This window comes from Leptinotarsa decemlineata, unplaced genomic scaffold, assembly GCF_025532065.1.
Source record: "Leptinotarsa decemlineata unplaced genomic scaffold, Ldec_3_MD MMD2_tig00000882_RagTag_RagTag, whole genome shotgun sequence".
Classification (NCBI taxonomy): domain Eukaryota; kingdom Metazoa; phylum Arthropoda; class Insecta; order Coleoptera; family Chrysomelidae; genus Leptinotarsa; species Leptinotarsa decemlineata.
The window spans coordinates 1,607,676-1,621,078 of NW_027412556.1; the positions used below are offsets into that span (position 1 = coordinate 1,607,676).

The 13,403-nt window shown below is 33.7% G+C and overlaps 1 protein-coding gene across 1 annotated transcript in view; it reads right to left on the reverse strand.

The window, feature by feature from the left end:
- Nucleotides 1–3,915: 3,915 nt before the first annotated feature.
- LOC111508294 (Kainate-type ionotropic glutamate receptor subunit 1D) overlaps nucleotides 3,916–13,403 on the reverse strand; it is a 74,505-nt gene continuing 65,017 nt past the window's right edge. Inside the window, 3 exon segments of the mRNA XM_074174766.1 lie at nucleotides 3,916–5,355; nucleotides 10,774–10,929; nucleotides 13,140–13,255. Coding sequence (XP_074030867.1) covers nucleotides 5,182–5,355; nucleotides 10,774–10,929; nucleotides 13,140–13,255 — 446 coding nt within the window. The 3' untranslated portion in view covers nucleotides 3,916–5,181.

Sequence of the window (13,403 nt, forward strand, 5' to 3'; positions counted from 1 at the left end):
GTCATTATATACCATTTATGTGTTACGTACTATATCAATTACGCTTGTGTTTTACGTCGAAATGCGGAACGATTTACGTATCAGGATGTTTATGCCAATCTGGTCCAATGGTTCAGTTCATTTTGGCACAAACACTTGCTTATTTATTTGAACTTGACCGGCGTTACGAGCTGTCGGGAATTTATTTATGGTCTAAAGTACGATGTGTTTGGATTTTTGCATCTTTTTGTTTTGAGGTTCATAAAATAATTACTGCATGTTTTCCATGTGATGATAAATTATTCACCTATATCATTCCTTGCTAAAGATAAATATACTGAATATAACTAAGGAGGAACCTCTCATTGATTAAGTTTTTGTTATTGAAACGGAAACCATTTATAATATAAAATACAGTGACAACACAAATGCAAATAATATAATAGGCAGGACCTTTGAAGTGGTTGAATTTCGCGCGGAACATTTTTCATTTCAAATAGTGTTAGCTACACTGTGAAAATAGAGTGAAATGTTTTTTTGCTCTATTTTCTGTATAACGTTTTTTTCTCGATATGTACTGAAATTTAAAAAAGACGAAAGCGTTGAAAAAACAATTGACCTTCCAAAAGAAAAAACGCTTGACGCATAAGTCCTTCAAAGTGCAACGGTTTTTATTTCACCCCGCAGAGGGGTGGAAGTGATAAGGTTGAAAATATGCGCAAAAGATCTCACCCTTAAAGAAAATTTCGACTGGTCCGAATAGACAGTGACGAATAAACAAGTATTTTTTGAGAAAAATGTAAATTCTACTTATTTTTTTGAATAGACAGCTTATATGCCTTCACTTTTTTCTATGAACTATTCCATCTGCTTGTGACTAATAATGACTTTAATAAATTTTAATCACACAAAAGTATATTCACAACTATCGATTTTGATGAGTGATTATATCAATAGGTGAATATCTCTCCATCTAAAGGCAACACAAGAAATGCTACCCTGATCTTCAAAGTGAAGAGGTGACTTCTGAAGAAGAGTAAAGGATATTTGTTGCTATTTGTTGTGATAGTTCCAGAGATATAAAATAAATACAGGGTGTAACCGAATAAGTGTAAAACATTCAAGGAGGTGATTCCTCATCGAAAAAAAGGTAGGATCTTTCGCATAAAGAGACTTCATTGGAGCATCCCTTGTTAAGATACAGCCCCTTAAAGGGGGTACATAAAATTTGTATAACAATTTTTTTCACAAGCACTGAAAAAGTTACAATATTGAAATTAACCTGACGTTTTGTACTACCAAAAAGACACTCAGCCAGTAATTTATTTGGTTTACCCCATGGTTGTAAGGGGTGGAAAATGCTACTCCTAAAATTTATTTCCAATGTAACTTGTCTTATTATTTGTTTACCATTTAAAAATTTATTTCTGATAGCCTGTTTCATTCTAAACAAAAAATGTCTCTTGGGTTATTTGCCCAAAATAAACCAGTTCCCAGCAAAAAATTATTTTCCGAACAACAACAGAGATATATCGTCATAAATGCGAACTGGATTTATTGTTATTTTGTAGTTAGTACCTGCATTAAACGATTAAAGGGTAATAAACAAAACTAATTTATTAATAACAAAACACACAATATGTAGAAATCATAGTAAATGTTCAATTTGTCTACCTTCAGACATTACGCATGCGTCTAGATGTCGGCGCATTGAGCCACGTATTCGCTCAAATATTCCTGGAGTCTCTCTGATTACCCTGCACGCATCGATGATGGGGTTTCTCAAGTCCTCTACATCGCGAACAGGAGTACGATAAACCAAATGCTGTAAATGGCCCCAAATAGAGAAATCGAGAGGATTGATATCCGGGGATCGAGCGGGTCAGTTCTGTGGTCCTCCTCGACCTATCCAACGATTTGCATATGTTTCAGTTAAATGCTGACGTGCTACTTGACTAAAATGGGCGGGAGCCCCATCATGCATAAAAACATGTCCCTTCTGACGCCCAAAGGAACTTCCTCCAGCAGTACTGGATGCACTTCTCTTAAAAATTGAACGTATGCCTCACCATTTAATCGAGGAGGTAGAAAATGAGGCCCAATTAAATCTTCCCCAATAACTCCGAGCCACACGTTAAGAGAAAACTGTTCTTGATGGTTAGTTTCGACAATAGCGTGAGGGTTTTCATCAGCCCATATGTGGTAAATATGAAAATTAATAATCTTGTCTCGAGAAAAATTACATTCGTCTGTGAATTCTATCGTCTTCAGAAAGTCACAATTTCTTCTAATCATTTCCAGCATCCAATTGCAAAATTCAAAGCGGCTCGGAAAATCTCGCGGTAACAGTGCCTGTACTCGTTGCAGATGTAGAGGGTATAAGAGTTGTTCCTTTTAAATTCGAAATACCGTCATATGATCAACATTTAGCTGAAAAGCAATCTTTCTAGTACTGGTAGTAGGTTGTTCTTCAATCAAATTACGTACTGCTTCCTCAAGCTGTGGTGTTCGTACTTCTCGATGGCGACCACAATCCTGCGTTCTTCTGTCGAATGAACCATATTCTCGTAATCGTTGATGAAGTCGAGCAAATATTCTATGTGAGTTACAAGCAAACAAACATACATACATACAAGTGAAGCTAAAAGAAGCGTGTTAAAAAGTTTTACCGAGGGTATTTCACTCCATATTCCGTTAAGATACAGAAATAATTTTTCATGAAAATGATAAAATTTTGTTAATGTAATAATAAATGTTTGTTTTTGTTTTACCATATGATTTTTTTGTTTCAGAGGACGATCAGACCCTCTACTAAGGAAGTGGACAAATACCCAAAGTCCGCTTTGGTGGTCGCAGCATTAGGATTTTCACTTTCTTCCTACAGCCTGAAGAAACTGATAGAAAGCAAACGAGCGATGAAGTAGTCTTTTTTTGAAGACGATTTTTAAAAAGTGTCAGTCTTTTTTACTGACTAGAGGATCTCGACTTACGTAAAATGTTCATTATGTGCAACTTTAACCAAATTCCTATATTTGCGTACAAAAAATATTATTTCAAATTCATTTTCACTATCAATTTATCCGATATTGTCAATAGCTAGATAGATGTAAGTAATAAATAAATTTGTGAGTTTTTGTCTTCTAACTGTCAATTTTATTTTTCTATCTGAGTGATTGGGTGATTCAACAATTTTATCTAAAGGTAATGGTTGGAAAAGGATCAATTCTTAACTCTGCTCAGAAATATTATTATTGCTTACAAAAAAATACCTTTTTGGGTTTCCATTTCTCATATTTGTTGAAGTGAGCAAGAAGTTTTCAAAAATATGAGCAAAGTGTGGTATGTGAAGTATGAACAGCGACAAAGGTTCCATTCAGGTCAGTAAATAGAAATCAATAAATGAATTGCTATTGCTACATTTACTATCTCTTTGAAAAATAGGAGGTGATTTACCTGTTTGTGAAAGCCAGAGTAGTTGAGGATCTGAAATAAAAACACCCTTTTCTATTTTCATATTATCCAAGTATATTTCATTAGAAAACATGGTTTATTATACTATCTTATGGATGGCAAAGAAATATTTCACACTGAAAGGTTTTCTTACTTTATTATAAAATATGTAGAGCAATAACATAGTTACAAGTATATTAGTAACACATTTTTTCAATTACAATTCCAAAAAAGTATACTATGTACATATTGAGATTGAGCAAACTATATAATAAATAAACTATAACTTATTGTGGATAACGAAGGAGAATAGGAAGATTGTAATTTTTTTTTAATTCTCGAAACGTGAACTTTTAATGTGTATCTTTAATTTTTTTCTTCTTCGCTAGAAGTGTTTCAATTAGTATCAAATCGAGGTTAGTTTGAACACAAAACTTGATCAAGTGAATATCTATTTAAAAAGTGAATGGACACATTTCAGTGCAATTTTTAAAGATGTACAAGACGACTTTTAGTCTTCTACAAACCACCAATTTTGATTTTATATTAGCAGACATTGTAAAGAACGTGTTGGCTTTATATTGCATGAACATTTGACTATGCGAAAGATCTGTTACAAGAACGTCTTGATGGAATGATTGTGTAGCTCTTGATGGATATTACGTTGATGAATAAAGCCAATTTTCAACAGAATAAAATGTGTTGTCAGTTTCGTTAATGATAGGGTGGTGGACGGACATGCCAATAGCGACCGTCCACAAAGAAGGACGCGGACCCCACTGTTGGAGATGGAACAACACCTTTTGTGAATGTCCGCCGTTTTATAACATGCCAGCATCAATATATTACTAAAATTAGTGTTAACGAGAATTGTTTAAGTGTTTAAAATAAATGGTACTCTCATTTACGCCGGTTCGAGGCGGGTGGACCGGAAGTCCACGTAGGAGTAGGATCGCAACAATCAATCATTCATGAAGAAGATAATGATAGTTTTACATATACTGTACATGTCCGTCGTTAGAAGACATGTCTACAAATAACGTAGATTTTACCCCCTCGATTAGACATGGCTTACTGCGCCTGAATGGAAGCAAAAGCCAATAATAGAGAGAGAGAGAGAGAGAAAAGGTGTTTTCTTTCTCAACTCCGGTTCTTTTCAGTACATGTTACTTGAGGTAACTTTACATTTAACTTTGGAAAGAAGCAGTCTTCACAAAACAGAGAAAAAAATATCATTAAACTCCTACGTTATCCACAAATAAACTTTTCAACATATACAACATTGTGTTAGTAAAATCTCTCTTAGAAAAAGATATTATTCACTACTTTCAGCAGTCAGAGATATACTTTAAGATAGAAACTGTCACTATAAAATGCCATATACCACCAGCTGAGTATTAATAGATTAAAGTGGCCGTGTGTTCAAATTGTTCAATAGAGAAGCAAATAGAGAAAATTCAAGAATAGAGTTTTCAAAACGGATAATAAAATTAGTCTCTTTGAAATATACACTTTTCAATTTCTAACAAATGTCTATTCAGGAATATTTACAGGGCATGACCTTTACAGAAAAACTGATTCCTCAACTGAATTTTGTATCAAGCGTAGTAATTCCAATTTCAACAACAAAATCATGTATGTACACCTCAACCTGAGACACTGATATAAACTTTTTATAGAAAATATATTTCATTGGTTCTCCGTGTACCGGATGAAGACTATTCAGAATATCTTGAAATATATCTCAACCACTCATAGAGCTTCCTTGGTCACGAATCCGTAGGATGTGTACGATCCCGGAGGATGGTACACGCCATCATCCACAACCGTAGGGACACAAGTTTGTTTCTTCTTTACTGGTTTTCTGGAATTGTGACAGCAAAGGGCATTTCGGAATTCTGAAGTCATATCCGAACACAAGGAAGACTGTAACATATTCAAAAATTGTTATTATTTGAATGTTATCAAATGTGAAATGAATGTAATGATGATAATGATTCATTTTGTTTGTTTTTTTTATCAAAACTGGTTTTATTTGTAATTAAAATTATATAGATTCTACCCCAAACATATACCTGTCAAGAGGAAGATCAATCTTCCTCTTGAAGATGATCACCTGGCGATTGAAACACGTGTCCAGGTGTTAAAAATAACGGTTTGGTGTTGGGAAAAAACCCAAGTAGTATTCAATATATAGTCCGGTCAAATTAGACCAAAAAAATAAGAGTAAACCTACCTAAATTCCTACCAACCTGAAAATCAGTAAGATTCTATAAAATATGATCAAAAACGAAATTTGAAAGCTCCCCATTTTTCCCCTGTATGGAAAAAATTTTATTCGAAGTCAAAGGTCAAAAAAATTAGTTTTTCGCGATTTTCAGCAAAACGGTGAGTTTTATCATAAAAATACTCCAGACAAAAATTGTAGATCATAAAATTATCTACAAAAAATGTACCATTACTTTTTTCCTACGAGCCACCGTTTTTGAGATATAACGATTCAAAAAGTTGTAAAAGTTGTAAGGAGAGAGACGGAGAACTTCCAAATTTTATTTTTAATCATATTCCAAACAATCTTACTGTTTTTCAGCTTGGTGGGAATTTAGGTAGCTTCGAATGTCTAAATTGAACGGACTAATAAGCCTTATTTTTATAGTTCCCAATAAGTCATTATAGTTCGGGGAAACTTTTATGCCATTACGAATTTGCATGCTTTTGAGTTTGTTGATACGTAAAACTAACTTACCTCCTACTTCATCCAAATTTCAAAGAGAGCAGAAATAATACATAAAGTAAACTTAGATAGTTTTCTATAGTTATCTTATAAATGAAGTAATATATTTTATGGACTTCATGAGTCACATCAACTGTATTGATTGAGTTATCTTTTGTTGAAGATAATTTTTGGTTTGTTGATTGTGACAATGAAATTATTTGTACAATATTGTCGACGAATTTTTTGAAAATGAATATCTGAAGAATTCAGTAGAAGTACGAAAAATCCAGTGTGATACTAGAACTAAGATATGATGAAAGTTGAGTTTTGACAAAGTTTTAAAATGATGTCTTCTCACTGAATAAGCTAGATGTGGTTGAGCTTGCATGTGCAGTAGTTTGGTTTATGGAATAGTGAACAAATTAAGCTATAGGTTGTCTGCTTCTTTGCAGCATCACAGAATAACAGGATCACCAAAAAATCTAACAGTGAGTCTACAGTGGAGATGGACGTCAAAATGGCGATTTTAAGGATTTGAATACTTGAAATTGAGATAGCACTGCAACTGCAACAGGATAGTATCTGAACCAGAAATCCAACCACCATCAATCGACTAAGAGAGGAATTATCAAGACTCTACTAGACCGTGCTTTCGAGCTCTGTAATACAAAGAAAAAGAAATAGGCATCATCAAAAATGACCTTCAACGAAATGGTTACTCCAGAGTGATGGTAGAACAAGTTTTAGCTAGAAGACAGCAAGGAAGAGAACAGCGAGAAGAAACCAGCAAATCCGGAATAGCAGAGCATGTTTGGACTCATCAACATAATATCAAGTGAGCTCAAGCTGAAATCATCCACAAAGAAGAACACTGGTTTAGGAGAAAATTCAAGGAAGCCGCGTATATGTTGTCCAACAACTCATTTAGTCAAGCTAGCGTAGAGATACGTAACATATGGAAACCTCTTATCAAGCGAAAAACGACCAACTCCCGCCAAACGGTCATCTCCCTCTTATTATTTAAAATTTTTATTTTCTGGTTGTAGCTTGTATGTTATTTCCTTGTAATTTCAGTTTTTTGTTTTGATGAAATTGTTATTTTCGGTTAATCTTTTTATTTTTATTTTTTTCAGGGATTTCAAATCAATTTACATTATATCAGACAATGGAAGTCCGAACTTATGAAATATAATCGATATTACTTTACATCATATCTCAATTCATAATCACCAGGCATGCTTATTAATATGTACATTATTAAACGTTTGAACTAGCTTAGTACCAGAGTTATGTGAAAATTATTAGTAATTTTTCCAATTCATTTTTATTTTGATTTATCTGAACACAAAAAAAGTTGGATTTGAACTTTTTGAATTAATAAAAAAAATGTAATTCAATGGTTTCAAACGGTACATCGGATGAATTATCAATAATAATAACCACATATCTCTAAAATGTTTATCCTAGTTTTATATCGCACTCCTGTAGCCTGGTAGCCGTCACTTTCGATTTAAATGTTTTTTTCATTACATATACAATAATATCAATTATTTTTTCATCCCTTACCACATTTTATAGTTCTAAATGAATAAAATAATTCGATTTTTTGCTGGCTTTTTCTGCTCGTCATAAAAACTGACGTCACATGCTAACAGGAATACATATATCGGATCAACTAATTATTTGAGCCTCTAGTTTTCAGGTGGATCTCGTTGAAGAATGACGCGAAAAAACTCATGAGAAGGGGCGAACATGTGTTAACAATAAAAATGAAATTATTCATTACAGGAAATGTTATTTGCTTCAGTTCATATGTTTGACTTTTGATGCACCTTCAATCTTAGAAAATGCGATGGAATTGAATACTTGATGTAAATCTTCATTGTATCCTTCATTTTGATATTTTCACTGATCAGTTCACAAAACCGTAATACGTGTTTCGCTATACAATAACTTCCTCAGGCAGTATGAACACGCCGTTAATTTTTTTTTACGAATAACTGGACACATAATAACAAGCACATTCTCTTCAACGCATTAGTAGTTAAAAATTCTGAACTTCTTTTGTCAACTAAAAATTGGAAGTAGGTTTCTTTGAAATCGAAAATAACAGAAACTTTTCTGATTTTCAATAAAATGTGTACTGATGTTTCCCTTGTTTAGTGGTGGAATATCCCATATTTACCTCAGATTTAGGTATGTTGTTGCCTGGAAACGGGGAGTTGGGGATTTTTGGCAGTCATAAATCAGAGCTATAAGATGGCGACAGAGGGTACGTTGGTAATTACATGTTATCGAGTTTTTTTTAAAGCTCTAGTGTCAATTGTGTTATTCTAGTGAGCAAGAGCTAACATTCATTTACATTTCATTTGCATTCGTTCAGTTTATGCACCAGCTTTGATAATGGATTAACTTGAACTAGATGTGTTTTTCTCTGACTCAGCGCGCTTTTTTTTCTATTTTAAACCAGCCAGTTTCATTTTGTACTTTAACTGTCAATTAATTTTTTCGGCAACATAATGAGTTTGTTGTATATGTAAATGTTTGGGTTGTTTCATCTTTAATTTTTCATCAATAACAACACATTCACTTTCAAATGGAAGAATTTTCTTTTACTACAAAATTCACCGACGGCAGGAGGTTTCATATCTTAATGAGGATCTAGAAGTGATTTCGGATTGGGGTGAAAATAACCGGGTTCAAGTCAATGCCACAAAAACCTGTGCATCGGTTTTCTCCAAGAAGATAAATGTCTTCGAACCGGATATAATAATGTAGGGTCAGAAAATTCCGCTTTCTGCGTCTTGCCACAATAATGTCGCTGGAATTGCAAAGGCTGCTTCTCAACAGCTTGGACACCTGTTCCGAACCTGAAAACTGTACACACCTCAGCAACGTTTGTTGCTTTATAAAGCTCAGATCAGACTTTCTTTGGAGTATTGTTCTGATGTATGGAGCTCTGCCTCAAACATACCCAGAAGTTGGTGGAATCCGCTTGATTGGAGACGCAACCATCACGTGCAACCTTGATAGCCTGGAAAATCGAAGAAAGGTTGTAGATTTGTCTCTCTTTCATAGTTACTTTCACAGGAAATGTTCAAGTATCTTGGCACATTTGATTCCACCAAGAGCGGTACATATCAGAAACACGCGACGGACTGTGGCTGCTCATCGCTTTGAGGTTCAACTCAGCACACCTCGAACTTCACTGTTTAGAACTTTTACAACTAGAGAGCTGAGTTTATGTGGAATGAACTTTCTGAGATCGTTTTTCCAAGAGGATTTAATCTCCAGTGATTCAAATCCAATGTGAATCGCTACTTTCTCACAGGTACAGCTCTGAGTGGTGCTTGTGTTTTGTCCTCAGGAAAAAAAATGATGGTTTGACTTTTTACCTTCTTGGCAATATATACAAAAAGCACTTTTTGACTGACCTATTCAATATTTTTCACGTTTTTCCATCAAAGGCTTTATATATTTTTTTCCTGAATAAGTCGACTCACGTGGAACTAATTTTGATACTGTTTCAGCAAACTTCTTCTTTTACCTTTTCGGAAGGCAGTTGCATTTATTGCACGATAACCTCCAAATCGTTTCTTCGATTTCATGCAGTTTCTTGACTTTTGTACTAGTAATTTTGATAGCGTTTCAGCTACATTCTTTTTGTATCTACTCAGAAGGCAGTTTCATTTATTGCACGACATCTTCTACATTATTTCTTAAATTTCATTCAGTTTCTTGACTTTCTACTAGTAATTTTGATACCGTCTCAACTACCTTCTTCTTCTACTTTTTCTAAGGCAGTTTCTTTTATTAAAGAACATCCTCCACATCATTTCTTGAGTTCTATTAAGTTTCTTGACTTTTGTACTAGTAATTTTGATAGCGCTTCCGCTACATTCTTCTTGTATCTACTCGGAAGGCAGTTTCATTTATTGCACGACATTTTTTACATTCAGTTTTTACTTCAGTTTCTTGGCATCCTCCACATCATTTCTTGAGTTATATTCAGTTTCTTGATTTTTGTACCAGTAATTTTTTACCCGTTCAGCTACCTTCTTTTTATACTTTTTCGGAAGGCAGATTCATTTATTGCACAACATCCTCCACATGATTTTTTGGGTTCTATTCAGTTTCTTGACTTTTGTACCTACCAGTAATTTTATACCGTCTCAGCTACCTTTTCTTTCAACCTCTCGACAATATTCGACATCTTCCATATCATTTCTTGCGCCTCATCCAATTTTTTCGATACCAGAATAAAAATTTTGAAAATAAACAAACCCATAGAAGTCCATATTCTTAAACTAATTGAAATAAAGTAATGAGTTGAACAGTCTTGACGATTCATTTCCTCAATTTTGTTTTACGAAACAAGCCTTACGGAAGAAAAAAAATTATTTCCCGGCCGATAAAACATTGATTTATCATCTTGTATTGTAAATAACTGTTTATATCATTCACTATTTCGCAAAAATCCTTCGATATTATCGTCTGTCAACACAAGTCGCCCTTTCGACAACATACAAACCGGTTACACTTTTAAAACACCTGATTATCTGGTACAGTATAAAAACCTACGAACTAGAATGTCTTTATAGCTACGTGTCGTGCAGAATGCTGCTCACCCGCTCCTCAACAGCTACTTTCCTGGACTTCCACACGAACTCGCAGACTGCTATAACGCACGCCACCCCCATGCCGCCCATTAGGACCACGAATACGCCGCCTACGTTGGCCAGGCCGAGCTCGTTGGCGGTGCTGCTGGTTTTGGTGGTTTCATCCTGGAAAACGTCGGTGTTATTGAAAAATGAAAACATCATTACTATTATTATCATTATCATTCTTTATGCTTGAAAGGTAGCACCGGTCAGGCCTTTCCCCGATGCCCCAATGGATTCAGTATCCCCCAAAGCATAATGCAACACCAGTGTCCCGGAATTTCCTTATTCTTCAATAAAGAATAATAGACACGAAAGTAATACCTACTAATTTATGACCGGTTCCTTCGCCAAATTTTGCGTTAAAAAAATTTGTTTCACATAAAATATTTTCAACGGTATATTTAAAAATAGCTGTATAATGAATATGCTATTCAATTTTTAGAATTGAATGTAATGGGCCTACTTTGCAATTAGTTGATAACCATAATAAAAACATTCATACAAATTGAACACAAGTTCCTTCGCCAAATTATAGCGTCGCATAATATTTTTGAATATTTTGGCGGATGATTTAAAAAAATTCAGCTTTAGAAATAGGACCTCTCTGATTTCCCACAATGGATTCGATATCCCCAAAATATTATACAACAGTATTAGTATTTCCTAATGTTTCAATGAAAATGAAACTAATATATAATAATTTACAACCGGTTCTTTCGCCAATTTCTTTGAAATGTTTTAATGTTTCACATAATATATTTTCAACCGTATATTTGAAAAATAGCCATATAATGAATATAGTATTCAATTTTTTCAGATGAATGTAACGGCCCTGCGTTGCATTAGTAGTGGATAACCACAATAAAAACATTCGATACAAATTAAACATAAGTTCCTTCGCCAAATTATATTGTATATTTTGAATATTTTGGCGGATGATTTCAAAAAAATTAGCTTTGGAAACACGACCTCTTTGATTTCCCACCGTGGATTTGATATCCCCCAAAACATAATATATCAGTATTAGTGTTTATTTATGCTTCGATAAAAAATAATGAACACGAAACTGATATCTATCAATTTGTAACCGGTTCTTTCGCCAATTTGTTTTTTGAAATGATTCACATAATACATTTTCAACTATATATTTGAAAAACTAGCGATATAATGATAGTAATATGATATTCAATTTTCAGAATTGAATATGATGATCCTGCTTTGCACTCAGTTCCTTCGCCAAATTCTAGCATCGAAACAATATTTTGAATATTTTGGCGGATGATTTCAGGGAAATTTGGCCATTACTCAGGTTTGATTTTATGTAAAACACGACCTCTCTGATTTCTTATAATAGATTCAATATCCACCAAAGCATAATACAAAAACAGTGTCTTGACATTTCCTAACTTATCAATAAAGAATAATATAATAAGAAAGAGAATAGTTTGTAACCGATTCCTTCGCCAAATTTTTCTTTAAATTTTAAAAACAGTTTCATATATATTTTCAACGATATATTTGAATAATACCAATACAATGATAATAATACGATATTCGATCTTCAGAATTTCTTGTGATTATCCTGCTTTTTCAATTAGATGATAATCGTACTAAAATTATCCGATACAAATTAATATCGTTCCTTCGCCAAATTATAGAGTCCCCCCATTATATTTTGAATATTTTGGTGGAAGATTCAAGAAAAATTGGCTCATTACCCACATTCGATTTCTTACAATGGATTCCTAATCCTTCAAAAAACAGTACAACACCAATGTTTTGTCATTTCTTCACTCCTCAATAAATAATGAACATGAAATCAACATATAATAATTTGCAACCGGTTCCTTCGCCAAATTTCTCTTTGAAATATATAGCAATAAAATGATAATAATGTAATATTCACTTTTCAGATATGGAACACGAGCTATCTGCAGAAGTATTAGATGACATACGGGGATGTCGATCTAACACAAACAAAATATTGAAATTGATAGTTTTGGAATTGGTATTTATTTTACATGATTTGAGATTTTTCAAACTCTTCCTTCAATTTTTTGTTTGGATTTATCTTCGATGACTGCAGAAATATTTGAAAACATTGAGTGAAAGTGAATTATATTTCTGGATATGATTTTAATCTTCTCTTTGAACCATTTATGTGTCAGATTTTCTTTGAGAATACGAAAACAAGTAATGGTGTAAGGCTTTGAAACTCTCGTAGCCACCAACCACAATAATGATATAAAATGAGCTACTAATATGAACAACTACGAAGATGATGATTTGTGATACACTACAGATACAAACGCTTTCGATGAGATGCTCACTCGACATTTTCCACCTCCTCTTTTTTCTTTCCACCATCGAGTTTTCAAAATGTGTAGTTTTCCTTCTTCTTGAAGCTTCAAGATGGCTCCACTGATAGCCGTTCGGAATGGAGAATCTATAAAACGAAATTAACGAATGACTTTCAATTGCTCTCATGTATTTTATGTATTTTAACTATTGGTCACAAACATCTTATTATTTGAAATATTATTTAAAACAAATGACACCAGACTGTGAAAAATTGCTAATAGTGCCTCCATGAT